The following is a 25,121-nucleotide window of genomic DNA, read 5'->3' as shown; positions in this document are numbered from 1 at the left end:
AGATCGGCCTGGCCTCGGCGGTCCTGAGCATGCAGGGCAGGCTGGGGAAAAAGCCTTTCACGTAGACTTTCTCATCCGTTGCTTACCCCAACATGTCTGTTAACAGAGGATGAAACAAGCACAGAGAGGTCCAGCGATGGCCGAAGGTCACAGCCAGTAAGGGCCGGTCTTCCGGATCGTGACCAGGTGGCCGGGTGCCTGTCCCTGTGTGTCCCCTGCCTTGAAGTCCCGCGTCCACCCGCGCCCCTCCAGAGCGCGTGGAGGCGACCCCCAGGGCGGCCGCGCGAGGGCAGCATCGAGCCGTTCGCCTCTCTAGTCCCGGCAGGCCGCGGCGGCCGTCCCGGCGTGCCCCGCGCCTCAGGAGGCGGGACTTCCGGCGCGCGGCACTCTTGTTCTGCAGCCGCCGGAAGCGTCGAGTCTGCAGTCGCCCGGGCGACGGCGGGGTCCGCGCGGTCAGGTAAGGTCTGCGCCTAGCAGGTGAGGCGCGGGTGGCGCCGGCAGCTCCCGGGCTCTCCCCGTGGAGGGGGCTCTGTCCCGAGGAGCGGATAGCCGAGGCCGGGGACGGGGGCGGGGCAGCGCCCAAAGTCGGGGAAACTGAGGCCCGGCGTGGCCCCGTCCGGCTGAGCCTGGGCGCGCGGGGATTCTGGCCCTGGGAGCCCCTCGGCTGGGAGCGGGCTGCGGGCTCCGAGGAGGCTCCGGCGGGGCGGCCACGGCTGCAGGGCGCCCGCGTGCGTCTCGGGGACTGCGCCGGCGATTCCGCGGTGGCCGAGCCTCGGAGGGGGTTTCCCCAGTTCCTGCAGCGAGCAGGAGGCGGAACTGGGCCTGGGCCGGGTCTGTCTCCCAAGCCAGTGCCTAAACGCCCATCGTCCTGGCGCATCCTGGGGTTCCCTGGGCCCAGCCGAGTCTGGGTGGCGTCCCCGCAGCTGGGGCTGGAGGGACCGCCTGCTGCGCTCCGTCTTGGTGGGCAGCCCTCATGACCAGCCCTTGGGAGAGGGGTACGGGGAGAGGGACAGCCCCTGATGTCAGTGGCTCAGCACGTGTGACTTTGACCTCCTTCCTGCTGATCATTGCTCACCTGAGCGACACGGGGAGGGGGAGGCAGCAGCCTCTTGCGTGAGGCTTCCAGAGGAAAGCGTCTCCGCCGGCCCGGAGGCGCTGAACCAGCCTGCGGTCGCTGCCAGCTCTGCCTCTGGCCGGCTGTTAACTGAGTTTACAGGTTCACAAGCATTTCGGGCATAAACAAGGGGCTTTGTGAAGGAGTGAGGGGACCTGGGCTGCTGATGCGGCTAACGGTGCTCGCGGGTGGATGCTTTGGTTTTGTTGCAGTTGGGCAGGGCCCCAGTCAGCCTCCAGCAGGGAGAGCCACGCCAAGAACGGGGGAGGGCGTTTCTCTTTGTTGTTGGGTGTTTTGGGCTCCCGGGTCTGTGCTAGTGATTCCTTTAGATTTTCTCTGCTAATGTTTCATTCTCCCACTCTCTCTCTAGCGTCCTTCTCCCTTCAGACTTCCTGGACCACAGTTCCTAAGAAAAAAGCTTGACAAACATTTGTTAGTGTCAGGCACTGCCACGTTCCAGGCGTTGTTCTGGATGTACAGAGAACAGCCAGCCTTCCCTTTGGGAGTTTCCTTCCCAACCATGCTGTTAGTGCCTGCCACCTGGGCAGTCTCAGTGTGTGTCTCTGTGAACGTTTCTCAAATGCCCTCTGTGGTCCGGCTCTATGTCATGCGAGAGCAGGATGGCCAAAGTGGTCACGGGCTGTGTCCTTGCCCTGTAGTGACTTTGCCACTGCACCCCACACCTTCTACACTGGGTGGCCAGTTTCCATGTGGCTTGGTGTGGGAGCAGAGACGGGACAGTGGGGCCTGTCCTTGTTCATCCACTCCCTGCCTGTGCTGGTTGCAGCCTCAGAGCAGGCGGGAGATGTTCTTGGGGCTTAGGCTCCTGGCAGAGCACATAGCAGGAGTTCGTGGGGTCTGAGGTTCCTGTCTCAAGGTTCCCCGATTCTGTGCCTGGCCTCTTAATCTTTCTCTGGGGAGCCCAGTGCCCACTGCCGAGCAGGCTCCTGCCATCCCCCATGGGCGGGTGTGTCTGAAGGAGAATGGGATCCCGGCACAGTCTTGGTTTCTAACATCTTGGGGTGTGTTTTGGAGGCAGGCGGGAGTCATGGATGTAGATGCTGAAAGAGAGAAGATAACACAGGAGATCAAGGAGCTGGAAAGGATTTTGGATCCCAGCTCCTCGGGCTCCCACGTGGAGATCTCAGAATCAAGTCTCGAGTCAGATTCTGAAGCAGGTAAGCCCCTTGTACCTAGCCTCCTGGGGTCCTGGTAAGAACAGCTGGTCTGCCTCCTGGGTTCCTCTCAGGCACATTAGGGTGTGATGGTAGCCGGGTGTGGTTTCTCGGGCCCGTAACCCCAGGGACTCCGGAGGCTGAGGTGAGAGCATTGTTCGATCCCAGGAGTTCATGTCCAGCCTGGGCAACGCAGCAAGACCCTGTCTCTAAAAATAATAATAATAATAATAAACGATGGCTGGTGCTGCTTGGACCAGACCCAATTTTTTGCCAACACTGGTGTCTGTCTGTACTCCAGCCAGAGAGCTTCTGACAATTCCTCCTTTGCTAGCCCCTGAACCAGCTGGCTGTGTGTGTACCCTGGGCTCTAGGCATCCCAGGGTCTGGCCCTGGCCTCCTTGGGCCTGTGCAGGGCTTCTGGAGTGGACCATCCTGGGAGGAGGGGGCAGGCCTGGACCTCACCAGATGGCAGTCTGGACAGTCCATGCCTGGATGGTCAACACAGCTCACACCCCTAGGATCTCTTCTTCTCACATGTGCCCCTCCCCACGTACTCCCCACCGCAAGTGCTCCCCTCTCCACGTGCTCCCCTCCCCACGTGTTCCCTCCCCACCCCACGTGCTCCCCTCCCCATGTGCTCCCCACCCCATAGGCTCCCCACTCCATAGGCTCCCCACCCCACAGCCTCTCCTCCCAACATGCTCCCCTCCCCACGTGCTCTCCTCCATGCTCCCTTTGGCTTCTGAGCCTACCCCAACCCCACCAGCTGCTGCCCTGACAGGAGACCCCCCCAGCCTTGCTTCCCACCTCTCCCAGACCCCAGGGCCTGCCTCTGAGGCAACCTGCTATCTTTCTCCTGTGGTCAGGGCCTCTACGTCCGTGCCTCCCATCTGACCGGCTGAGCTCCTGAAGGAGAGGTCCATTTTCTGCTAAACTTTCCCTGTCTCTCCAGTAAAGATAGCTTGTGCCATCCAGTGAACCCTGTGTAGCTTTGTCCTGTGTGCCTGGAGGTCCCCAGTGTGTGGTCAGAGTCTTCTCTATCTGGCTAACCCGGCCTTGGTCCAGTGCCCACCCCGCTGTCAGGGAGGGAAGGTCTGCTCACTGCCAGCCTCAGCCTGAGGCGCTGTCACTACCTCACAGCCCCAGGCCCTCTCCCCTCTGCCCAAGAAGCAGTGGTGAGCTGCGCCCCCACCCTGACCAAGACGCTGGTCACCAGCACTGTGTTGCTTGTGTTTCTGACAGATTCGCCGCCTTCTGAGGACTTGGATCCTGCTGATCCCCCGATCTCGGTAACTGTTGGCCTGATCTGGCTGTGCCACTGGGTCAGGCCTGCCACCACCTTCCAAAGTAGCCTGGGAGGGGGCGTGGTTTGAACCCATATTGGTTTTTCTGCGTTATAAAAATGATGCACGTTTGTTATAAAAAGATTAAAAAGCATTTGTCATTGAAATTGTCCCCAGAAATAACCACTGTTAACAGTTTGGTGATCACACCCCTTGGGTTTTTTCTGAGCTCATTGCTGTATGCCTCTGTCTCCTGTGTGGCATCTGTCACTTGCAGAAAGCTGTGAGTTGTGCACCTGGGTCCTGCCCCTCACAGCTCGCCTCTCTGTGCCTCAGATTCCTGTGGGGCAGCGGGGACGTTTACAGCACAAGTCAGTTAACACGAGCAGCTATACAGAAATTAGCTGGTGCAGTGGCACGTGGCTGTGGACGCAGCTACTTGGGTGGCTGAGGCAGGAGGATCACTTGAGCCCAGGAGGCTGAGGCTCCAGTGAGCTGTGATTGCACCACTGCACTCCAACCTGGGTGATGGAGTGAGACCCTGTCTCAAAAAAAAGAAAAATACACGAGCACCCAAACAGCACATGGCAACTGCTCTGTGAGGCCAGTGATTATTTTATTAGCTGCCTTTTGTTTACTTTGGAAAACGTTGGCGATTTGCTGCTTCCTTTTTCTGCGAAGTCAGTGGGTACTGAGTTGCCTCATGTTTGCGTGGCTGTGTGGTTCACCTTCTGTGAGTGAGCACCCTGCCGTAGCCTGTGGGCACCTCACCTCCCAGTGGGCATTTTTACCGTGTCCACTTCCTGGCTCTGCAGAGACTTTCCTCCCACACAGGCTTGCTCCCTGTGCTTTGCTGGTGATGCACACGACAGGGGCTCAGGACAGAGTTCAGGGTTCACAGGACGCCTGTGGTCCTGGAAAGCTGCCTGCTGCCTTGCAGCAGCCCCAGCCCTGGTGTGTTCCAGGTTGGAGGCTCTGCCTGCCGTGGATTAGGAAAGGCGCACACAGGCCGCCTTGAGAGTGACAGGCTCCACTCCCAAACTCAGACGCCCTCCCGCAGCCCACCAGGGTCACTTCCTGCTTCCACATTGGGTGTTGCTATGCCAGAGCTGCCTCGGTGTCCCAGAGGCCCAGCGATGGGCGACTGGCTGCCGAGGACAGGGGAGCATCCATGTCTCATCTCCTCACATGCCATTTCTGGCTGGTAACCAGGAAGAAGAAAGGTGGGGCGAAGCCAGCAATGACGAGGATGATCCCAAGGATAAAACCCTCCCTGAAGACCCAGAAACCTGCCTACAGCTGAACATGGTCTACCAGGAGGTCATCCAGGAGAAGCTGGCCGAGGCCAACCTGCTGCTGGCCCAGAACCGGGAGCAGCAGGTGGGATGGGCCTCGGCCCCCCGGTGCCCACACCTCCCCACCCCCAGAGCCCCCCACAGCTGGGCCTCCCAGGTCCAGGGCTCCCCAGCTCCCTGCCTGTCCTCTGCCCCGGGTCTCCTCCGCAGGGAGAGTCGTTGCTGCTGGTCCACAGAGGGGTCCCTGCCTTGTGTCTGTCACAGGAGGAACTCATGAGGGATCTGGCTGGGTCCAAAGGCACCAAGGTGAAAGACAGCAAAAGCCTGCCCCCAAGCACATACATGGGGCACTTCATGAAGCCGTATTTCAAGGACAAGGTCACGGGCGTGGTGAGTGGCCGAGGCCCTGCTCTTGTCGGCAAGGCTCTGCACCATGGGAAGGGTTCTCGTCCCCAAGTCCTGCTGCAGGGAGTCGTGAATTCCTGTGAGTTCAAGATAACATTGGCCAACCTCCTTCAAACTGCCTCTTCCGTGGTGGGCTAGCTGCCCTCTGCTCTGCGCTGGGCTGCCAGGACTGCCCTGTGAAGCGATGAGCAAGCCCTCGTGGAGGTGCCAGTGTTGCCTGTGCGAGGCCTGACCTCATCAGGCCTCATGGAGTGGCCGGCAGGGTTGCACCCCCACAGCCTCACAATACGGGAGAACAGGAGGCAGGGGGAGCCCGAGTCCTTTTATGGGCTCTGGAGGGATGTGCTGGGCCTGCAGGGAGCACATGTGGCCTGTGCTTGTGGTGATGCCCTGCACCCTGACAGGGGCCACCTGCCAACGAGGACACACGAGAGAAGGCTGCCCAGGGGATCAAGGCTTTCGAGGAGCTCCTTGTGACCAAATGTAAGAGCCCTGGCCGGCCCTGTGGCACCCCTGAGCTTGGGACACCTCCCCATGGCCCTCCTTTCCCCAGTTTCTCCCCAAGTTCTCAGACCTCTCTCTGTTGTGACCTCATGGCTCCTTCAGGCCTTGACCACTGGGACTGGCCCCTTGACTCCTGCTTTTCCACACTGAGCAGATCCTTTCCAGAACACCAGTCACGAGGGGCTGGCCAGGCCGCACCCCATCCTCTCGCTCAGTCTCCCCGCCCTTGTCTTGGGCCGCAAAGCCCTGTGGCCTTACGTGTGAGCTGGCGCCAGGCCTCGGGTGGAGCTCGGTCGGCTGGGTGGAGGGGCCGCGTCTCTGGGCCTGGCGTGCTGCTTACTTGCTGTGGGGCCCCCCACCACTGCCTCGGGAAGTGCACACCGACCGTGGGGGCTGGGCCGTGGAGAGGATCCATACCCCCAGTGATGATGCTGTGGCTTCTCCTCAGGGAAAAACTGGGAAAAGGCCTTGCTCCGAAAGTCAGTGGTGAGTGACCGCCTGCAGCGATTGCTTCAGCCCAAGTTACTGAAGTAAGTCTAAAAACAAAAGTCAAAAACGGCCTTCAGGCTGGGCATAGGGCTCATGCCTGGAATCCCAGTACTTTGGGAGGCCAAGGCAGGAGGATCTCTTGAACCCAGTTAAAGCCCAGCCTGGGCAACATGATGAGACCCCATCTCTTCAAAAAGTAAAAAAATTAGCTGCGTGTGGTGGTGCACACCTGTGGTCCCAGCTACTCGGAAGGCTGAGGTGGGAGGATCGATTGATCCCAGGAGGTCAAAGCTGCAGCGAGCCATGATTGTACCACTGCGTTCCAGCCTGGGTGACAGAGCGAGACCCTGTCTCAAAAACAAACACAATAGCCTTTCCTGGCCAACAGGAAAAGCCAAGGCTGGTTGGTTTGGGCTTGGCAGAGGTTCAGGTTAGCTGTATACCCGTTCTCTGCAGCGGGTCCTGCCAGGCCATGGAGAGATGCTCATGCCTGGACTTTATGCCCCTTCCCCATGAAGGGGGCTTCCCCATGGCCGGGCGGGCGGCTAAGCGCAGGATCAGTCCACACAGCCACGATGAGGGGTGTGGCTTGGGGCACGGGGTCGGTCCACACAGCCATGATGAGGGGTGTGGTTCAGGCAGCTTCTCTGGGCTTCACTTTCCCCATTCCTGAAACCTGCTGTTTGCTGATGGGGTGATATCACGTGACCAAAGCAAGGCACAGCACGGCCTTACTGTCCGCACTTGATAGAAGGCACTGCTGTCCTGATGACTTTGGTCAAAGACAGAGTTGCTCCCAGAACCCAGAGACCCAGCAGCACCTGGTTGGCCACTCAATAGCATAGCAGGTCCCCACCTGTCTTCTGTGGGGCCACCATGAGCTCTCAAGGCAGAGGGGGTGCCTTTAGAATACAAGCTGCCAGGGCATCTCTGGGCACTGAGAAGGCTTTGGCCATGCCAGGGGTCCCGGGTCCCACCTGCCCCCCGTGGCCTGATGTGCATGGTCAGGGTTTGCAGTGATGACGGTGGGTCTCTCCTCAGGCTCGGGGAGAGCTGGGTTTTCCTCCCTGGCCTGCTCTGGGGAGTGGTTCTTTACTGTGGCCTCACAGCCTCTGGCCTCCTCACTGGGCACCAGTCAGGACATCTGCCTACGGCTGTGTCTCTGTGCCAGGCACAGGCTGGGAGCTGGGGCACTGAGGCTCCGGAGGGCTGTGGCGAGGCTCTGAGACACGGGGGCCAGCAGGCGGTAGCCTCTGTGTCAGCAGACACTGCAGCCCTTCCCACCCCGGTGGCAGCTTGGAGGTGGGTGCTACAGCTTCCCTCATGGGTGAGGAGGCCGAGGCAGGGAGGGTGAGGGAGGCTCGGAATCTCTGCTGAGCTCACACTGCTCACCCTGTAATGTGCAGAGAACCTGTCCCGCCCCGCAGCCCTCGTGCCCCAGCCTTTCTGCCTCCGCTCTGCTTTGCAGGCTCGAGTACTTGCACCAGAAGCAGAGCAAAGTCTCCAGTGAGCTGGAGAGGCAGGCCCTGGAGAAGCAGGGCAGGGAAGCCGAGAAGGAGATCCAGGACATTAAGTGAGGGGGGCCTCCCGGGAGGGCCCAGGGGAGCCCACAAGCCAGGCGTGGCGCCAATACCCTCATCCCTTCCACCAGCCAGCTTCCAGAAGAGGCCTTGCTGGGAAACAGGCTGGACAGCCACGACTGGGAGAAGATTTCCAATATTAACGTAAGTCAGGGGCAGGTCTGAGCCCCAAGCAGCTTGGAGCGCAGCTCCCTGTAGCCCGGGTGCAGTTGGAATTGGGTGGTAAGGCCACACCCTCCCTGGCAACAGGTTCTGCTGTGACCCCCCACCCACCCGGGTCAAGCGCATGTCCCACAGTCGGGAATGGCGAGTGGCCTCACGAGGGCCTTCACGCTGGTGCACGGCCCTTTCTGAGATGGTCTGGAGGGCTCCCGGCCTTGCATCTGGAGCCAAGTCTACATGTTTGGCTATGCAAGGCCTAGTGAGCTGGATGAAGATTGCACTTACTTGCAGCCGTGGAAGCCTCCAGCTGGCGGAGAGCAACAGCTCAGCCTGGAGCTGCGTCTAGGGTGCCCCTGGGGTCAGTGGCCTGCAAGGCTGAGTGTCTCTGTCGGTGCAGTTTGAAGGCAGCCGCAGTGCAGAGGAGATCCGGAAGTTCTGGCAGAACTCGGAGCACCCCAGCATCAACAAGCAGGAGTGGAGCAGGGAGGAGGAGGAGCGGCTGCAGGCGATCGCGGCTGCACACGGCCACCTGGAGTGGCAGAAGATTGCAGAGGAGCTGGGGGTAAGGGCCTGGCCTGGACCCCGGGGGCCAGGAGACCTGAGGGCGTGTGGGCCCTATAGCGGGAGGCTGCTGGACGGGTGCGGGGTCCCCAGTGCTCACTCACCGCCAGGTTTCTATGTGTTGCCACCTCCAGGCTGTGGCCCTGGGGAAGGAGCCTGCCCAGCCCTCTCTGCCACTAGGCCATTGCCACAGCTCCTCTGGGCCTTCCCAGTCCTCCAGGGCTCCCCATGCAGCGGTGCGTGCCCAGTTTACCGGAGTTTGTCTCCTTTCTTATTTCTAGTCTTCTTCTGTCTCCATCAGCCTCGGGAGTTTATTCTGTTGATGTTTCTAAAGCGCTTTTTCCTCGTGTGAGTTCTTGCCGCTTTTCTGGTTTCCTGAGTGAGGACTCAGTTCTTTACTGACTTGGGTCTCTTGTCTTGATAACGAGGCTTGTTAGGCCACCCTGAGAGTAGCTTGGCGTGAACTGTTCTCATAGATTTCCAAAGTAGCTCTAGTTTCCATTTTTATTGCCTCTTTGGACCTAGGTGTATCTAGGAGTGTATGTTTCCATTTTTAAATAGCTGGATTTGTGGGAGTTCTTGTGGTGGTTCTTTATCTGAATTTGATTGGAACATGAACTAGGGGCGTGATGTATAAAATCTCCATTTTTCAAATATATTTTACTTTTTTATGGCAGAGCACCTGATTATAGCAGACCAAGCTAAACTTGCCAAAACTGTTTTTAAGAAAAAGGTATGTTCTCTGTAAGTAGGGCCTAGTCTATATCAGCTATTAAACTGAGTTTGCCTTTAAAGATGCTTAATTCTGCCGGGCACGGTGGCTCACCCCTGTAATCCCAGCACTTTGGGAGGCCGAGGCCGGCGGATCACCTGAGGTCGGGAGTTCAAGACCAGCCTGGCCAACATGGAGAAACCCCGTCTCTACTAAAAATACAAAATTAGCCGGGCGTGGTGGCGGGCATCTGTAGTCCCAGCTACTCGGGAGGCTGAGGCAGGAGAATGGCGTGAACCCGGGAGGCGGAGCTTGCGGTGAGCGGAGATCGCGCCACTGTACTCCAGCCTGGGCGACAGAGCAAGACTCCGTCTCAAAAAATAAATAAATAAATAAATGCAAATCAGTTTTTCTTCTATGTATATTTTACTGCTACATAGTTTGGTACACGTAACTTTTTTTAATCGGGGTCTGCTTTTTTTCTTTTTTGTTTTTCATATTTTTTAAGTTCAGGGCTGTGTGTGCAGGATGTGCAGGTTGGTTCCGTAGGTGAACGTGTGCCATGGTGCTTTGTTGCATAGATCAGCCCCTCACCCAGGGATTCAGCCCAGCATGCGTTAGCTCATTAGCTCTTTTTCTTTTTTTTTTTTTTTGAGACAGAGTCTCCCTCTGTCGCCCAGGCTGGAGTGCAGTGGCGCGATCTCAGCTCACTGCAAGCTCCGCCTCCTGGGTTCACGCCATTCTCCTGCCTCAGCCTCCCGAATAGCTGGGACTACAGGCGCCCACCACCACGCCCGGCTAATTTTTTGTATTTTTAGTAGAGACGGGGTTTCACTGTGTTAGCCAGGATGGTCTCAATCTCCTGACGTCGTGATCCGCCGGCCTCAGCCTCCCAAAGTGCTGGGATTATAGACGTGAGCCACCGCGCCCAGCCCATCCCTGTATTTTCAGCCTTTTAACAAATCGTCATTTCGAAGTGTTTTCATGAAAGCAACATGCAGCTGGGTTTTGCTTTCCCACCTGCCTGACCAGCCTCTGGCTTTGTGGGAGGGTGGGTGTTCCTGGTGTCCTCCTGGGTCTGGTGTGTCGAGTCCGTTTTACTTTGTGGCCTCTTTTCCTTCCACTCTGTCTTGCTGGTTTGATGAAACTGTAAGTCCGGTTTTTCTCCTTGTGATTTTTGGGAATTCAACTGTCTTCCATCCATTAATGGCTTTTTCTCCTTGGAACACATAGTCAGACATGCTTCTCTGTTAATATCAGAAATCGTGACGCCAGCACTTTCCCCCGCCAGATTCTTTCTCCTTCCAGGGAAGTGTTTTTCGTCACTGTCAAGAAAAGCCAGACTAAGGCCTCAGCAGCCTCCCTCCAGCTTCACTCCAGCCACCCTCCAGCCCCCTTTGAGAGCTGCTGCTCTCAGCTACCCGAGCAGGGCCCAGCTCTGAATCCCGCCCCACCGCCCAGTCCTTTGCCTCCCCAACTCCTTCGGCAGGCTTGGGATAGGTGTGAGAAGGGTCTCTCTTTCCACTGGTTGGGAAGCGCCAGCTTGAGTGTAGGAGGACGGGTGAGGCCTCGAGTGTGTTATGTTCCCAGAAGCACTCTCTTGGGGGCGTGCGGGCGAGGCTCACACACGTTGACTAGGATTGCCCTGCAGCTTGCACACCCCGGGGTGGTGGTTTTGTTTGTGGTGAACGAGTCTCAGATTGACCTGTGCTGTAGCGAGCTGGGAAGGAGTTGGTGGGGAAGAAAGCCTTGGAAGCAAAACTCAGCGGCACCACATCCAGCCCTGCGTGCCCTCTGCCACCCAGCAGCTCACTTTCAGGAAAAGCAAACCTCACAGCACGTCCAGCCCCGCGCGCCCTCTGCCACCCAGCAGCTCACTTTCAGAAAAAGCAAACCTCAGAGCATGTCCAGCCCCGTGTGCCCTCTGCCACCCAGCAGCTCACTTTCAGAGAACAGGGTTCAGGTGGCACTCATCAGCTCTTGGAAAACCCCTTGAGAAGATGAGTGAGGAAAAGATTTGGGCAGATGGTCCACTGTGTGGACTGAGGGTGGGTTTGCTGAGCCGAGCCACACAGGGAAGCTGGGAGAGTCATTTTGGGGCACTCTCTTCTGAGGGTGTCTCCTGAGACATGGACACCAAACCAAGGGCTGTCCCATACCTCCTCCACCCCATACCCCTTAGCTGAGAGATACTCTAGAGCTCGAGAAGGGAGAGAAGGTGCTAGCAGCTGCATTTAGAGAGCATGCCACATGCAGAGCAGTGCGTCTCCCAGCCCTTGCCAAGCTGGGAGTTTCTGTTGAGTGAGTTGCAATGTGGTTTTGGAGTCATATCAGTGTACCTATTGTGAATTTTTCTTAATATTTTCTTAAGTGAAGGTTTGATTCCTCTCTCACCTGGTCCTTCCTGGTCCTATTTAGTGAGTGTAGTGTCTTCCTACCGTGGGGTGCTCTCCATCAACCCACAGGAGTCTGGGAGGAGGAGAGCTGGGGTCTGCAGAAGGGTCACCCCAGTGGCTCACGGGCCCACCTGTGCCCTGGGGCACTCAGAGCCAGATCTGGACATCCTGCCGCGCAGTAACACTCATTTGCTTTTGTTTGGGCCTGGGAAGACCAGCCGCAGCGCCTTCCAGTGCCTGCAGAAATTCCAGCAGCACAACAAAGCTCTGAAACGCAAGGAGTGGACAGAGGAGGAGGACCGCATGCTCACGCAGCTGGTGCAGGAGATGCGCGTCGGCAGCCACATCCCCTACCGCAGAAGTGAGGCCCCTCCACCCCAACGGCTCTCAGGCTGTCACAGGGTCCCATATCAGGACACTGGAGACTTGCAGGGAAAATTCACAGAGAAGCAACAAGACAGGCGAGGGCTTAGACAGTCCTGGCTATTCCACAGTTCGCTTCTTGGTGACTCAAGTGACTTTTTTTTTTTTTTTTTTTTTGTGATGGAGTTTCACTCTTGTTGCCCAGGATGGAGTGCAATGCCATGATCTTGGCTCACGGCAACCTCTGCCTCCCGGGTTCAAGCAATTCTCGTGCCTCAGCCTCCCAAGTAGCTGGGATTACAGGCATGTGCCACCACGCCCAGCTAATTCTGTATTTTTAGTAGAGACGGGGTTTCACCATGTTGGTCAGGCTGGTCTCGAACTCCTGACCTTAGGTGATCCGCCAGCCTCTGCTTCCCAAAGTGCTGGGATGACAGGCATGATGCCACTGCACCTGGCCAAAGTGACTCTTTTCTATGTGACCCATCTGGAGGGTGGGTGTCTCGGCCCCACGGGACCCTGTTGTCCCTAGCTGTCTACTGTATGGAGGGTGTGTGTCTCGGCCCCACAGGACCTCCCTGTTCCTCTGTCCCTAGTTGTCTACTATATGGAAGGGAGAGACTCCATGCAGCTGATCTACCGATGGACCAAGAGCTTGGATCCTGGTCTGAAGAAGGGGTACTGGGCCCCAGAGGAGGATGCTGTAAGTGTGCGGGACCCTAGGAGAACTGGGCTCTGGGAAGGTAACGCGGCTGTGTTCAGCGGCTGCTGTGCCCCAGTGGTCCCTTCTCTGACTGGGTTCAGGGTGGGGAGGCTGCAGCCGTGCCTGCAGAGGCTTCACTTGTCTGCCTGTCCCTTCCTGCAGAAGTTGCTTCAAGCTGTTGCCAAATACGGGGAGCAGGATTGGTTTAAAATCCGGGAAGAGGTGCCAGGTAGGAGCGATGCCCAGTGCCGAGATCGGTGAGTCGCACAGCGCTGGGCGAGGGAGGGGCCCGTGTGGGTCGCTGACCAGGTGCACTCTGGTGTGGGCTGTGGGCGCTTGCTTGCCAGGGTTGGCCCGGCTGAGCTGTGTTTTCCAAGCCTGACTTCTGTATTGCTGTTTGCCGGAGCAACGCACGGGCTCCACTTGAGACAGCTCCCTGGGCGGCTTTTCCTGGCCCTAGTTGTCTCAGTTCTCTCAGACTGCTGATAGGCAGGACCTCTGGGCAGATAGCTGCAGCTCCCTCCTTTTCCTGCTTATTGTCCTTTCAAAAACAGCTTCGTTGAGATAATTCACACACCATGCGATGCGTTCATTTAAAGTGTATAGTTCCGAAGCTGGGCGCAGTGGCTCACGCCTGTAATCCCAGTACTTTGGGAGGTCAAGGCAGGCAGATCACTTGAAGCCAGGTCAACATGGCAAAACCCCGTCTCTACTAAAAACACAAAAATTACCCGGGCATGGTGGGGGTTGCGCCTGTAATCCCAGCTACTTGGGAGGCTGAGGCAGGAGAATTGCTTGAGCCTGGGAGGTGGATGTTGCAGTAAGCTGAGATCACGCCACAGCACTCCAGCCTGGGTGACAGAGCAAGACTGTCTCAAAAAAATATTAATTAATTAATTAAAATGAAGTGTAGAAGGCCGGCTTCAGTGGCTCACGCCTGTAATCCCAGCACTTTGGGAGGCTGAGGCAGGCAGATCACCTGAGGTTGGGAGTTTGAGACCAGCCTGACCAACATGGAGAAACCCCGTCTCTACTAAAAATACAAAATTAGCCGGGCGTGGTGGCGCATGCGTGTAGTCCCAGCTACTCGGGAGGCTGAGGCAGGAGAATCTCTTGAAACTGGGAGGCGGAGGTTGCAGTGAGCCGAGGTCACGCCATTGCACTCTAGCCTGGGCGATGAGTGAAACTCCGTCTCAAAAAAAAAAAAAAAAAAATGCAGTGTAGAGGTCAGTGGTTTTTAGTATTTAGTATTCATTGAGCTGTGCAGCCATCACCACAATCAATTGTAAAACATTTCATCACCCCAAAAAGCCATTCAACGACAAAAACAACCCAATCTCATCGCGGGCAAAGAACTTGAGTGGCCGTCTCTCCAAATAAGATGCACAGATGGCCAGTGAGCACATGAAGAGATGCCCGGCGCCGTGAGTCATTAGGGAAGTGCAAGTCAAAACCACACATGCGTTGGGATGGCTGTTAATTAAAAAAAAAAAAAAGTCACCGTGTTGGCAAGGATGTCAAGAAATTGAAACCTTTGCGCATTGTAAAATGGTCCAGCCTCTTTGGAAAGCATGGCAGTTCCTCAGCGAGTTAAACATAGAATTATACCCCCAAGATTGATAAGCATAAAACCCAAAAGAATCGAAAGTAGGAGCTCAGATACAACAATGTCCACGGCAGCATCATTCACAAGAGTGAAAGGCCGGAAGCAGCCCAAGCATTCATCAGCAGATGAGTGGAAAATAAAATTTTCATACAAGGGAATATTATTCGGCCTTAAAAAGGGGTTGGCAGGGCTCGGTGGCTCACACCTGTAATCCTAGCACTTTGGGAGGCCAAGGCGGACAGATCATGAGGTCAGGAGTTCAAGACCAGCCTGGCCAATATGGTAAAACCCTGTCTCTACTAAAAATACAAAAACTAGCCACGCGTGGTGGTGGGCACCTGTAATCCCAGCTACTCGGGAGGCTGAGGCAGGAGAATCACTTGAACCTGGGAGTTGGTGGTTGCAGCGAGCTGAGATTGCGCCACTGCACTCCAGCCTGGGCAACAGTGAGCCTCCGTCTCAAAAAAAAGGGCGGGGGGGGGGAGTGGGATTCTCATATAAATACTGCATTTCTGTAAATTCTGATACAACATGGATGAACCCTGAAAACATTCTGAACATTTGCTTGCACTTTTTTACATAGATATCTGTTTATTTCTCTCAGCTATATCCTGCAAGTGAAATTGCTGGGGCAGGGTAACGCTGTGTTTAACCTTTTGAGGAATGGCCAGACTGTTTCCCAAAGAGGTTGAACCATTTCGTATTCCCACTAGCAATGTATGAGGGCTCCGGTTTTCCACACTCTCACCAGCACTTGTGATCTGTCTGTGATTCTAGCCGTCCTAGCGGGTGTGAAGTGGCGTCTTGTTGTGGTTTTGACATGCGCTTCCCTGTGGCTGATGTGGAGCCTCTTTTCATGTGGTTGGTAACTGTTCATAGAAATAGATTTTTAGAGAAGTGTCTGTTGAAGTCCTTTGCCCATTTTTGACATTACTTGTCTAGTTAAGACTGACTTGTAAGAGTTCTTCGTATGTTTCAGCTATAAGTCCTTTATCGGACATGTGACTTGCAGACGTTCTCTCCCAGCCTGTACACTTTCTACTTTTTTGATGGTGTCCTTTGGGACACAAAAGCTTTAGCTTTTGATGAAGTCTACTTTATCTGTAGTTTTCTTTTGTTGCTTGCGCCTTTAGTGTCATATCCAAGAAACCATTAAAGAAGCTTGGGGCAGCAGCGGGCGGCATCTCGGCATCTAAAACATTCTTTGCTTTTCATGTCACGCTCAGGTATCTCAGGAGATTACATTTCAGCTTGAAAAAGGGTCGGTGGAATTTAAAAGAAGAGGAACAGTTAATTGAATTAATAGAAAAATATGGTGTTGGTAAGTTGCTGACAGTTTGTTCTTCTAGTTTCTTTTTTTTGTTTTTTGTTTCTTAGAAAAGAGATCAAGATAAAGACAGAGCAAGCTCTGTCGTCCAGGCTGGGGTGCGGTGGTGCGACCATAGCCCACTGCAGCCTCAAACTTTTGGGCTCAAGCCATCCTCCCGCCCCAGCCTCCCAAGTAGCTGGGACTGCAGGTGTGTGCCACCACACCTGATGAGCTGAGTGTTCTGTAGCGAAGTCTTCGCTTATATTTGCAATGTCCCCTTAGAGTAAATCCTAGCTGTGGTATTGCCACATTCAAGGACACACCAGATACTATGGCTCTGCCCTGTGAGAGCAGCACCCGTGCTCCTCCCGCTGCCCCACACTGTGTGAAGAGCAGGAATCGTGGGAGATGGCTGGTGCGGAAGCCTGGGGGGAGCAGATATGTGAGGGCCGTGGTGTGCACTTAGGATGATTTTTCCTTCTCAGTTACGTGTTTGGCAGAACTTTCCTAAGGGGCTGAGCATCCAGTGAGAATCAGATGCTGCCAAATTGTAGGCGCCCAACATGCTTGACCCCTGGTTCTTGCCCAGCGTGAGAGTGCACAGGAGGCTCCACTCTGCTGGGGCCACGGCGAGTCTCCTGGGGAACAGCAAGCCTGTCTTGGGAAAGAATCTTTGGATGAAGGCATTTCCATGGGGCTTGGCTTTTGCAGGTCACTGGGCAAAAATAGCTTCTGAGCTGCCCCATCGGTCTGGCTCCCAGTGTCTGAGCAAGTGGAAGATCATGATGGGGGTGAGCCACTCGCTCCTTCTTTATCTGAAAGCAGACAACGGCCTGGTCAGCTGCGGGGGTCCAGCAGGCAGGAGGAGGGGAGGGGGGCAGGAGGAGGGGAGGGGAGGGGGGCAGGAGGAGGGGAGGGGAGGGGGGCGTTCGGTTTCTGGTCTTGGCATTTCTTCTTCTGGGTGGCCAAGGGCAGAGGGAGACCCTGCCTCGGCAGCGGCTGCCCTTGACCCCGGAGGCGCCCCCGCTTGGGCCTCTCCCCAAAGGGCTGGCCTGTTTGCTGCCATCATGGGTGAACCGGGCTTGCCAAGGCCTCTAAGTAGCTCTTTCCTCCCCTCAGAAGAAGCAGGGTCTCCGGAGGCGGCGGCGGAGGGCCCGTCACAGCGTCCGGTGGAGCTCTAGCAGCAGCAGTGGCAGCGGCAGTGGCAGCAGTGGGGGGGGCAGCAGCAGCAGCAGCAGCAGCAGCAGCAGCGAGGAGGACGAGCCAGAGCCAGAGCCAGAGCAGGCACAGGCCGGGGAGGGTGACAGAGCGCTGCTGTCCCCACAGTACATGGTCCCGGACATGGATCTGTGGGTTCCTGCCAGGCAGAGCACCAGCCAGCCATGGAGAGGAGGGGCAGGGGCCTGGCTGGGAGGCCCCGCTGCCTCCCTCAGCCCTCCCAAGGGGTCCAGTGCCAGCCAGGGCGGCAGCAAGGAAGCTTCCACCACAGCCGCGGCTCCTGGAGAGGAGACGTGTCCGGCGCAGGTCCCTGCCAGGGCCCACGGCCCTGTCCCGAGGGCTGCGCAGGCCTCCCACTCAGCAGACACTCGCCTGGCGGGCGCAGAGAAGCAGGCCCTGGAGGTAGGCCCCGGCCCCGGGTGTGCCACGGGAAGTGCACTTTCGGCACTCGCTCACCAGGGCTGACACTTGGGGATAGTGCAGCAGCAGGGGCCCCAGGGTTTGTGCGCATCAGAACGTGCTACTTCTGGCTGAGCTCTGGACAGCTGTGCGTGGGGGGGACTGTTGGGGAAGCCTCCATTTTTCCTGGCTTGTTGACTGTTTCAGGGGTATGGCTGAATGGGCACTTGGACCTGGAGGCATTTCTGAAACATTTCACCCCCAAGCCAGGGTTGGGGAGGGCAGAGGCAGCAGTGGGAGGAGCCCCTCCTCCCTCCTCGTGAGCCTGTGCACCTGGAGGCCCTCCCTGGGAAGGGCCTGTCCACCCGCTTGGGACCAGCCTAGCTTGTGGTGTGTCTGCTCGTCTTGGCTGGTCTTCACCGTGTCAGGCCCATCTCTGGCCGTGTCTGTGGGAGCAGTCAGAGTTGAACAGGCTGGTCTGTCCTGGGAGTCATTGGCAGGGACAGTGGACACTGAAGCTACTGGCAGAGCCAGGTGCATGGGGCTCGCTGCTGCACAGCCAGCATCTCCCTAGGCCGGGGCGTCACCTGGAAGGGCTGCTGCTGTCAGCCTGAGGAATTGGCTGGGGGGCATGGGACCCTGTTAATGTCCCAGGAGCCAGGCCTAGCTGGGAGGCCCTGCCTGGGGAACCCACACTTCCCATGGTGGACGTTCCCATGAGGCAGAGCAGAGCTGTACACAGCCACCCTTTGGAGCCTGGGTGAAGAGGCAGTCGCGTGTGGGCAGCGAGGGGAGGGCCCCCATGTGTCCTGTACACCCCGCGTGCCTCGCCTCAGGCAGCTTTCTCATCAGGGTGGGAGGCATCTGCTGACAGTGCCTGTGGAGACCGTGCTGAGGGTGCTCAGGGCCAACACGGCTGCTCGGAGCTGCACACAGGTGAGGCCTGCTGCAAACACCCACACGCACGCCACCACGCGCCCCGCCCTGGTCTGAGTGATTCCTCTCCCCGCCGATCACGCCCTGATCGGGGTGGAGGGCAGCACTGGCCACTGGGCAGGGTCCACTCCGGGGGCCGAGCCTGGCCATGGGCCCCAGGTGCTGCCTTCTCCTTACAGAAAGAGCAGCTGAGACAGCCACCCCTGCCCACCTCATCCCCAGGGGTCAGCTCTGGTGACAGCGTGGCCCGATCCCATGTGCAGTGGCTACGGCACAGAGCCACCCAGAGTGGGCAGCGGCGCTGGAGACACGCTCTGCACCGGAGGCTCCTGAACCGCAGGCTGCTGCTGGCTGTGACCCCTTGGGTAGGGGACGTTGTCGTGCCCTGCACACAGGCTTCCCAGAGACCCGCCGTAGTGCAGACTCAAGGTATGGCCTGGGGCTCCTCTGGGAGCATCCTGGGGGCAAGGGGTGAGGATGAAGAGTACATCCAGCCTAGCAGACGGTGGTTACTTGGGGAAGTGGCCTCAGTAGGGGAGTCTTTTTGGGGTGGGCGCCACCTCTGGTCAGCTTCCCATCCCTGAAGGTTTCCAGGACACCCAGTCAGAGCCAGCCCTCCCTCCCTACCCCACCACTCTTCCTGGGCCAAGCATGTGGCAGCTTGGTGGTGACAGGCCTCAGAGGGCCCACCCTTGTCCAGCCGTGGCTGTGGATGGTGACAGGGCTCACAGGGCCCACCCTTGTCCAGCCGTGGCTTTGGATGGTGACAGGGCTCACAGGGCCCACCCTTGTCCAGCCGTGGCTGTGGATGGTGACAGGGCTCACAGGGCCCACCCTTGTCCAGCCGTGGCTTTGGATGGTGACAGGGCTCACAGGGCCCACCCTTGTCCAGCCGTGGCTGTGGATGGTGACAGGGCTCACAGGGCCCACCCTTGTCCAGCCGTGGCTGTGGGGTGCTGGTTCCAAGGCCTCCCCTCCCACCCTGGCCTGGCTCCCAGAGCCGCCTCGAAAGGCACATGGGAGCTGGGGCTGCTTTCCACCCATCCCCCTGTGCCCGTGGGAGCTGGGGCTGCTTTCCACTTGTCCCCCTGTGCCCACAGCGGATGGCCTCAGGGAGCAGCTGCAGCAGGCCCGCCTGGCCAGCACCCCTGTGTTTACCCTGTTTACCCAGGTAAGCTCCTTGGGCAGAGCTTCGTTTTCCTTTGCCTTGTAAAAAGTTTTTGGTGAAGTTTTGAAATCTGCAGTAGATTCATTCCTTAAAGTCTAGCTATCTAAAGTTTTCTAGCCTTGAAAATGCACTTTTCATGCCTTACATTGTTAGCAAGTGAATGTGGAAGGGGTGCCGGCTACAGCGCACACTGCCCACATAGGGCTAAACAGTGTCCGGGGAAGGGGGTCCCCGGGGCCCCAGTATGAGTGGAAGATGCCGGGGGAGGAGAGCAGGCCTGGGTCTCATGGGAGGCCATCCTGGGTGTCCACAGCCTCATGGCCTCCCCTGCATCTGCATCAGAAGGGCAGGAAGGCTGAGGTCTCAGGGTAGCTGCCCCAGCCTCAGGGCTGCCCCAGGTTCTGCCTAGGCCTCTGGAGCTTCGGAGCTGCTCCCGAAAGCAGCTATGGTTAGGTCACCTCCCGTGTCCCGCAGCTGTTCCAGATCGATACTGCCGGCTGCTTGGAGGTCGTCCGAGAGAGGAAGGCCCTGCCACCCAGGCTGCCCCAGGCTGGTGCTCGGGACCCACCAGTGCATCTTCTGCAGGTAGCAGGCACTTGGGGTGAGAAGTGAGGATGGCCACTGCCCGCCCCGGCGTTGGAGTGGGTTTCCACGGAGGCTTGCTGCCCGCCCCACCCGCTCCACCGCAGCCCCTCAGGGAGGCATCTGCACTTCCCACCTGAGGGGACGCAGCCTTGAGAGGCCCTGGGGAAGTCAGGCAGGTGCAGGTCGGGGCTGACACTGGGGCCCATGTGCCTGTTTTCCCCCCATAGCCCCGCTGGGCAGTCATGGACATGGGCACTGTCTGCCAGGGATGCCTGGTTCTTGCCTTTCTGCTCCAGAAACCAAACTCACAGAAGTTCAGCGAGGCCTCCTCACCCCTGAGCCCCGTCACCTGGGGGTGGGGTGACAAGGCAGTGTCACTCATTGGAGGAGCAGGAACAGCAGTGGGGTACCCCTAGGCCTCTGTGCTTCCAGCCCCCCCGCCTCCCTGCAGACCCCACCCTGCCCCCAACCCCCCAGAAGAGCTTTTGAGGGCACCCTTAGGAGGAGCTGCACTGGCAGGGGGCACAAGGCCAGGCCTTTGCCTGCTGCGCCACACGCTTGGCTCCTTCTGTGGCCCCGGAGTTCCTACAGAGGCGTGTGGGAGGCCAGCACCAGCCCTTGGGGCCTCGTCCCATTTCAGGGAGTGGCAGGGGATAGTCCAGATGCTAGGAGAGGTGGTCCAAGCCAGCAGAGGACACCTGAGCTGCTGACTCTCCTCTCCTTCATTTCCAGGCATCCTCAAGTGCCCAGAGCACTCCAGGTAACTCTGCTTCTCTGCCCTGGTGGGGAAGAGACCTAACCTGGCCGTGGCGGGGAAGAGGCCTAACCTGGCCCTGGCTTTCACCCGCAGCCCCCAAGCAGCACAGCCTGTGGCCCCTGGTGACAGAGCTCCCTCGAGTCCCATCACAGGGATGAGAGTCCGGCTGGGCTAGCTTGGAGCTCTCTGGGCTCCCCTTGCAGCCCTGAGGCTTCCCCAGCATGGGGCCAAGAGGCAGGGGTCGTCTGGAGCGAGCGTCCGCCCATGCCCAACGCCGGCAAGCTGGGCTGCCGGCTGATCTCAGCCAGCATTAAATGGGCTGGGTTTCCCAGAGTGCCCAGTGCCCTGGCTTTGGCCGGAGCATTGCCGTCTGAGGTAGCCACTGTGACTTGGGAGACCCAGGATGTGCCGCTTGACCCTCTCTTGGCTCAAGACCCCAGGCTCCCCACATGGTCCCTCCTGATGAGGGGATGGCAGCGAGGGGCTGTCCCTGGGCCAGATGCCTGGGGCTTATCAAGTGTGGGTCTTTCCTCCCCACAGGCCACCTCTTCCCAAACGTGCTGGCTCAAGAAGCCTCAAAGAGTGCCAGCCACAAAGGGAGCCGAAGACTGGCGTCCAGCCGGGTGGAGCGCACCCTACCCCAGGCGTCCCCGCTGGCTCCAGCCGGCCCCCGGCCCAAGCCCAAGACTGTGTCAGAGCTGCTTCAGGAGAAGCGGCTTCAGGAGGCCCGTGCCAGGGAGGCCACCCGGGGCCCGGTGGTGCTCCCGTCCCAGCTGCTCCCGTCCCAGCTGCTGGTCTCCTCACCTGTGATCCTCCAGCCCCCTCTACCACACACCCCACACGGCCGCCCAGCCCCGGGTCCCACCGTCTTAAATATACCACTTTCTGGGCCTGGGGCCCCCGCAGCAGCCAAACCTGGCACTTCTGGCTCCTGGCAGGAGGCTGGGACTTCAGCCAAGGACAAGAGACTCTCCACCATGCAAGCCCTGCCCCTCGCTCCTGCCTTCACAGAGGCCAAGGGCACAGCCCCTGCTGCTTCCCAAGCCCCTGCCCTGGGCCCCGGCCAGATCTCTCTGAGCTGCCCTGAGAGTGGTCTCGGACAGTCTCAGGCCCCCGCTGCATCCCGGAAGCAGGGCCTGCCTGAGGCGCCACCCTTTCTCCCCACAGCCCCCAGCCCCACCCCACTGCCCGTCCAGCCCCTCAGCCTGACGCACATAGGAGGGCCACATGTGGCGACCAGTGTCCCCCTGCCTGTCACCTGGGTGCTCACAGCCCAGGGGCTTCTCCCTGTTCCTGTGCCAGCTGTGGTGAGCCTTCCCAGGCCAGCAGGGACCCCTGGCCCCGCAGGGCTGCTGGCCACTCTGCTGCCTCCCCTGACTGAAGCTCAGGCAGCCCAGGGCCCCAGGGCCCCAGCGTTGAGCAGCTCTTGGCAGCCCCCAGCCAATATGAACAGGGAACCGGAGCCTTCCTGCAGGACAGACACCCCAGCCCCTCCCACACACGCCCTCTCCCAAAGTCCTGCAGAAGTGGATGGCAGTGTGGCCTTTGTCCCTCGAGAGGCCCAGGTGGCCAGGGAGATACCTGAGCCCAGGACGTCCTCCCACGCTGACCCTCCTGAAGCAGAACCCCCTTGGTCTGGGAGGCTGCCAGCCTTTGGTGGTGTCATCCCAGCAAGTGAGCCAGGGGGGACGCCGGGGTCCCCCTCAGGGACACAGGAGCCCAGGGGGCCTCTGGGCCTGCAGAAGCCGCCCCTGACCCAGCCTGGGCCTGAGAAGGGGGCCCTGGACCTGGGCCTGCTGTCCCAGGAGGGCGAGGCGGCCACACAGCAGTGGCTGGGAGGCCAGCGGGGGGTGCGTGTGCCTCTTCTGGGAAGCAGACTGCCCTACCAGCCCCCGGCCCTGTGCAGCCTGCGAGCTCTGTCCGGTCTCCTGCTCCACAAGAAGGCCCTGGAGCACAAGGCCACCTCCCTGGTGGTGGGGGGCGAGGCTGAGCGGCCGGCCGGAGCACTGCAAGCCTCACTGGGGCTGGTGCGGGGGCAGCTCCAGGACAACCCGGCCTACCTCCTGTTGCGGGCACGGTTCCTGGCAGCCTTCACCCTCCCTGCGCTCCTGGCCACCCTGGCCCCCCACGGTGTCCGCACCACCCTCTCCGTACCTTCGAGGGTGGGCTCTGAGAGTGAGGATGAAGACCTCCTGAGCGAGCTGGAACTCGCAGACAGGGACGGGCAGCCGGGCTGCACGACAGCCACATGTCCCATTCAGGTAGGGTGGGCGCCCAGCCCCACTTCCCCATGGCAGGCGGCGGTCCCTGGGGTGCCCTCGCCTGCCTGGAGCAGTGGGGTGGGGGCTGGTGGAAGTTGCGGGCAGGAAGGCTGGCTGCTGGGTGTCTTAGGAGGAGGAAGCTGGCTCCTGGCCTGCCCAGTTGCGTGTAGATTCTGCAGAAGTGGCCTCCCTTTGGGGCAGTGTGGAAAAGGGGAGAAGAGAGGCCTCATTCTCGTGCAGGAGCCTCCGGCCTTCCTGATGCTGCCCAGCCAGGTGGCCTTGTCTGAGCGAGAAGCTCTGGGACGGACGCTGACCCGGCTCTGAGCCGCACACGTCCCACACACGTGTGCTCCCAGGGTGGGCCATGGGCACAGTGGAGGGTGGTGGCTGTGTTTGGATTTCTGGGGTCCCAAAGGTCCCTCTCTGCTGTCACCTCTCTGAGTATCCTTGGGAAGAGTTTTCCAAGCTCTGTAGGTGAAACCTTGTTTGGAACCCTGGAAAGCATGTGGAGCTGGGGCCCCCAGACAGGCCTTCCCTGGTGCCAGGGTGCCCACTTGCAGCAGCCGGGAGGCTGGCGTCCCTGAGAAACCACCAGAAGCAGGCAGCCTCAGCTGGACCTGTGGGCCTGTCGTAGGGAGTGTGGCAGAGGGCCTTCCATCTCTCCGCAGGGTTGTGTCTCACAAGTCCCTGGGCTGAAGTGTGGGAGGAAGCAATGTCCAAGAGTGGGGGAGGACCCCGGCCAGCCAGGGGAAGAGGCCCTCTGTGCCACATCCGTGTACAGCCTCCTGCCCTGCCCGGGTGTGATGGCTGTCCCATGGGGGAGTGGGAGGCCGACCACAGGGATGGCTTAGACAGGGTCAGAGCCCCCGAGGGAGGGAGAGCACAGTCACGTGTGGCCCCAGGAGTGCCTGGAGCAGCTCCCGCCCGAGCTGAGGGTGCCCTGTCCCAAGTGGGACACTAACCCACAGGGCCCCTCCTCACTCCCTGTCCCTTCCCCGTCCATCATGGCTTGGGGGTGTCACTCTTGTCCCCACTGCCTGGATTTTCTTTCAGGGAGCCCCAGACTCTGGTAAATGCTCTGCCTCCTCCTGCCTGGATGCTTCTAGTGACCCTGACGACCTGGACGTGCTCAGAACCCGGCATGCCAGGCACACCCGGAAGCGGAGGCGGCTGGTGTGAGCAGCAGGTGAGTCCTGAGTGGGGAGGCCACTGCCCTACAACCCAGGGGACAGAGTGGTGTCTAGATGGCAGGGGGCCTTGCCTCTGCTCGGCTCTTTGGCGCTCACAGCAGGTGTGCTGGGTTAGGTGGGCAGGTCCAGGGTCATGGAGGCCCTCCAGGGGGAGAAGCATTTAACCCACATCCTTCCTGCTGGCCACCCGTGCCTCGGGCCTTGGCACCACTGCGCCCCTGACCATAGGCTCATTCCCTGCCTTTGTTGGGGTCTGGGCTCCTCCCTGGCCGCTGTGCTGTGGTGGTGCCCTGTTCCCGTGCATTGCTGCGTCGTCTCCCAGCTTGTAAAATGATCACCATCCCCAACCGCAGCCACCAGGCTGGCTCTTCACTGCTGGAGCCCTGGTGCCCTGGCCTGGCCCTTGGCGCATGTGGGTCAGGTTTACCAAGCAGACTGGGCGCAGCCGGTGCTGGGGTGGTCTTGGTTCCTGTTTGTCTGTCCCAGCCCTGCTTGGGGTCTGGCTGGGGTCAAGGGCACCCCCAACCTGGTGTTCCTGTGTTCCAGGACAAGCACTTTCTCAGAAGCCTGTGGCCCTGCTGATAAGAGACAGCCCACCCCCAGCCCGCAAGAGAGGCAGCTAGAGGCCAGGTATCTGCTGGCCGCTGACCGACCAGGTCCGCAGTGAACAGAGGCGGGCCTGCCGACTGACTGTGTGGCATGGAGCATGGCTGTTCCCCAAGTGCACACCTGAACACTTGGAGGAATAAAGTTCTGTTTTTAATTGTGGAGCGGGACACAGGCTGTTGTGGTTTTGTTGTCCTGAGGTACCGGGCAGTGTACAGGGACCCCCCCACCTGGCTGGGGTCAGGCTGCTGCCTGGTGGCTGAGCCACCCTAGTGCAGGCAGTTCGGGGACAAGCAGGGTGCTGGAGGCCCAGAGCTGGGGTCCTGGAGGCCTCCTGCACC

At 59.1% G+C, this 25,121-nt stretch overlaps 1 protein-coding gene across 4 annotated transcripts; it reads left to right on the top strand.

Annotated features, from left to right (window-relative positions):
• Positions 1–357: 357 nt before the first annotated feature.
• Positions 358–24,950, top strand: SNAPC4 (small nuclear RNA activating complex polypeptide 4). 4 transcript variants are annotated; one of them, XM_055350119.2, is made up of 24 exons: positions 358–457; positions 2,154–2,292; positions 3,535–3,581; positions 4,788–4,955; positions 5,135–5,260; positions 5,680–5,758; positions 6,228–6,309; positions 7,737–7,841; positions 7,920–7,992; positions 8,408–8,572; positions 11,893–12,040; positions 12,639–12,745; positions 12,908–13,002; positions 15,578–15,672; positions 16,372–16,451; positions 16,780–17,280; positions 18,130–18,213; positions 18,393–18,642; positions 19,314–19,384; positions 19,856–19,966; positions 20,699–20,726; positions 21,264–22,984; positions 24,038–24,170; positions 24,721–24,950. In XM_055350119.2, the coding sequence occupies exons 2-23, from the start codon at positions 2,163–2,165 to the stop codon at positions 24,161–24,163; spliced, it is 4,392 nt and encodes a 1,463-aa protein (XP_055206094.2). In that variant the 5' UTR covers positions 358–457; positions 2,154–2,162; the 3' UTR covers positions 24,164–24,170; positions 24,721–24,950. The 4 variants fall into 4 exon arrangements, 1 of the variants encoding a protein (XP_055206094.2); XR_010130397.1 differs by having other exon boundaries at positions 21,264–24,170; XR_010130398.1 differs by having other exon boundaries at positions 2,150–2,292; positions 21,264–24,170.
• The last annotated feature ends 171 nt before the right edge of the window (positions 24,951–25,121 follow it).

The sequence above is a fragment of the Gorilla gorilla genome, chromosome 13 (genome assembly GCF_029281585.2).
Source record: "Gorilla gorilla gorilla isolate KB3781 chromosome 13, NHGRI_mGorGor1-v2.1_pri, whole genome shotgun sequence".
NCBI classification, from domain to species: domain Eukaryota; kingdom Metazoa; phylum Chordata; class Mammalia; order Primates; family Hominidae; genus Gorilla; species Gorilla gorilla.
This window is presented reverse-complemented; position numbering and strand designations above follow the sequence as displayed.

Excerpts from the sequence above, each read along its gene's own strand:
- SNAPC4 (XM_055350119.2), top strand. The coding sequence starts at position 2,163 with ATGGATGTAGATGCTGAAAGAGAGAAGATAACACAGGAGATCAAGGAG. Across the intron at positions 17,281-18,129 it reads CAGAGAAGCAGGCCCTGGAG|GGTGGGAGGCATCTGCTGAC; the intron begins GTAGGCCCCGGC and ends CTTTCTCATCAG. Across the intron at positions 18,214-18,392 it reads CTGCTCGGAGCTGCACACAG|AAAGAGCAGCTGAGACAGCC; the intron begins GTGAGGCCTGCT and ends TTCTCCTTACAG.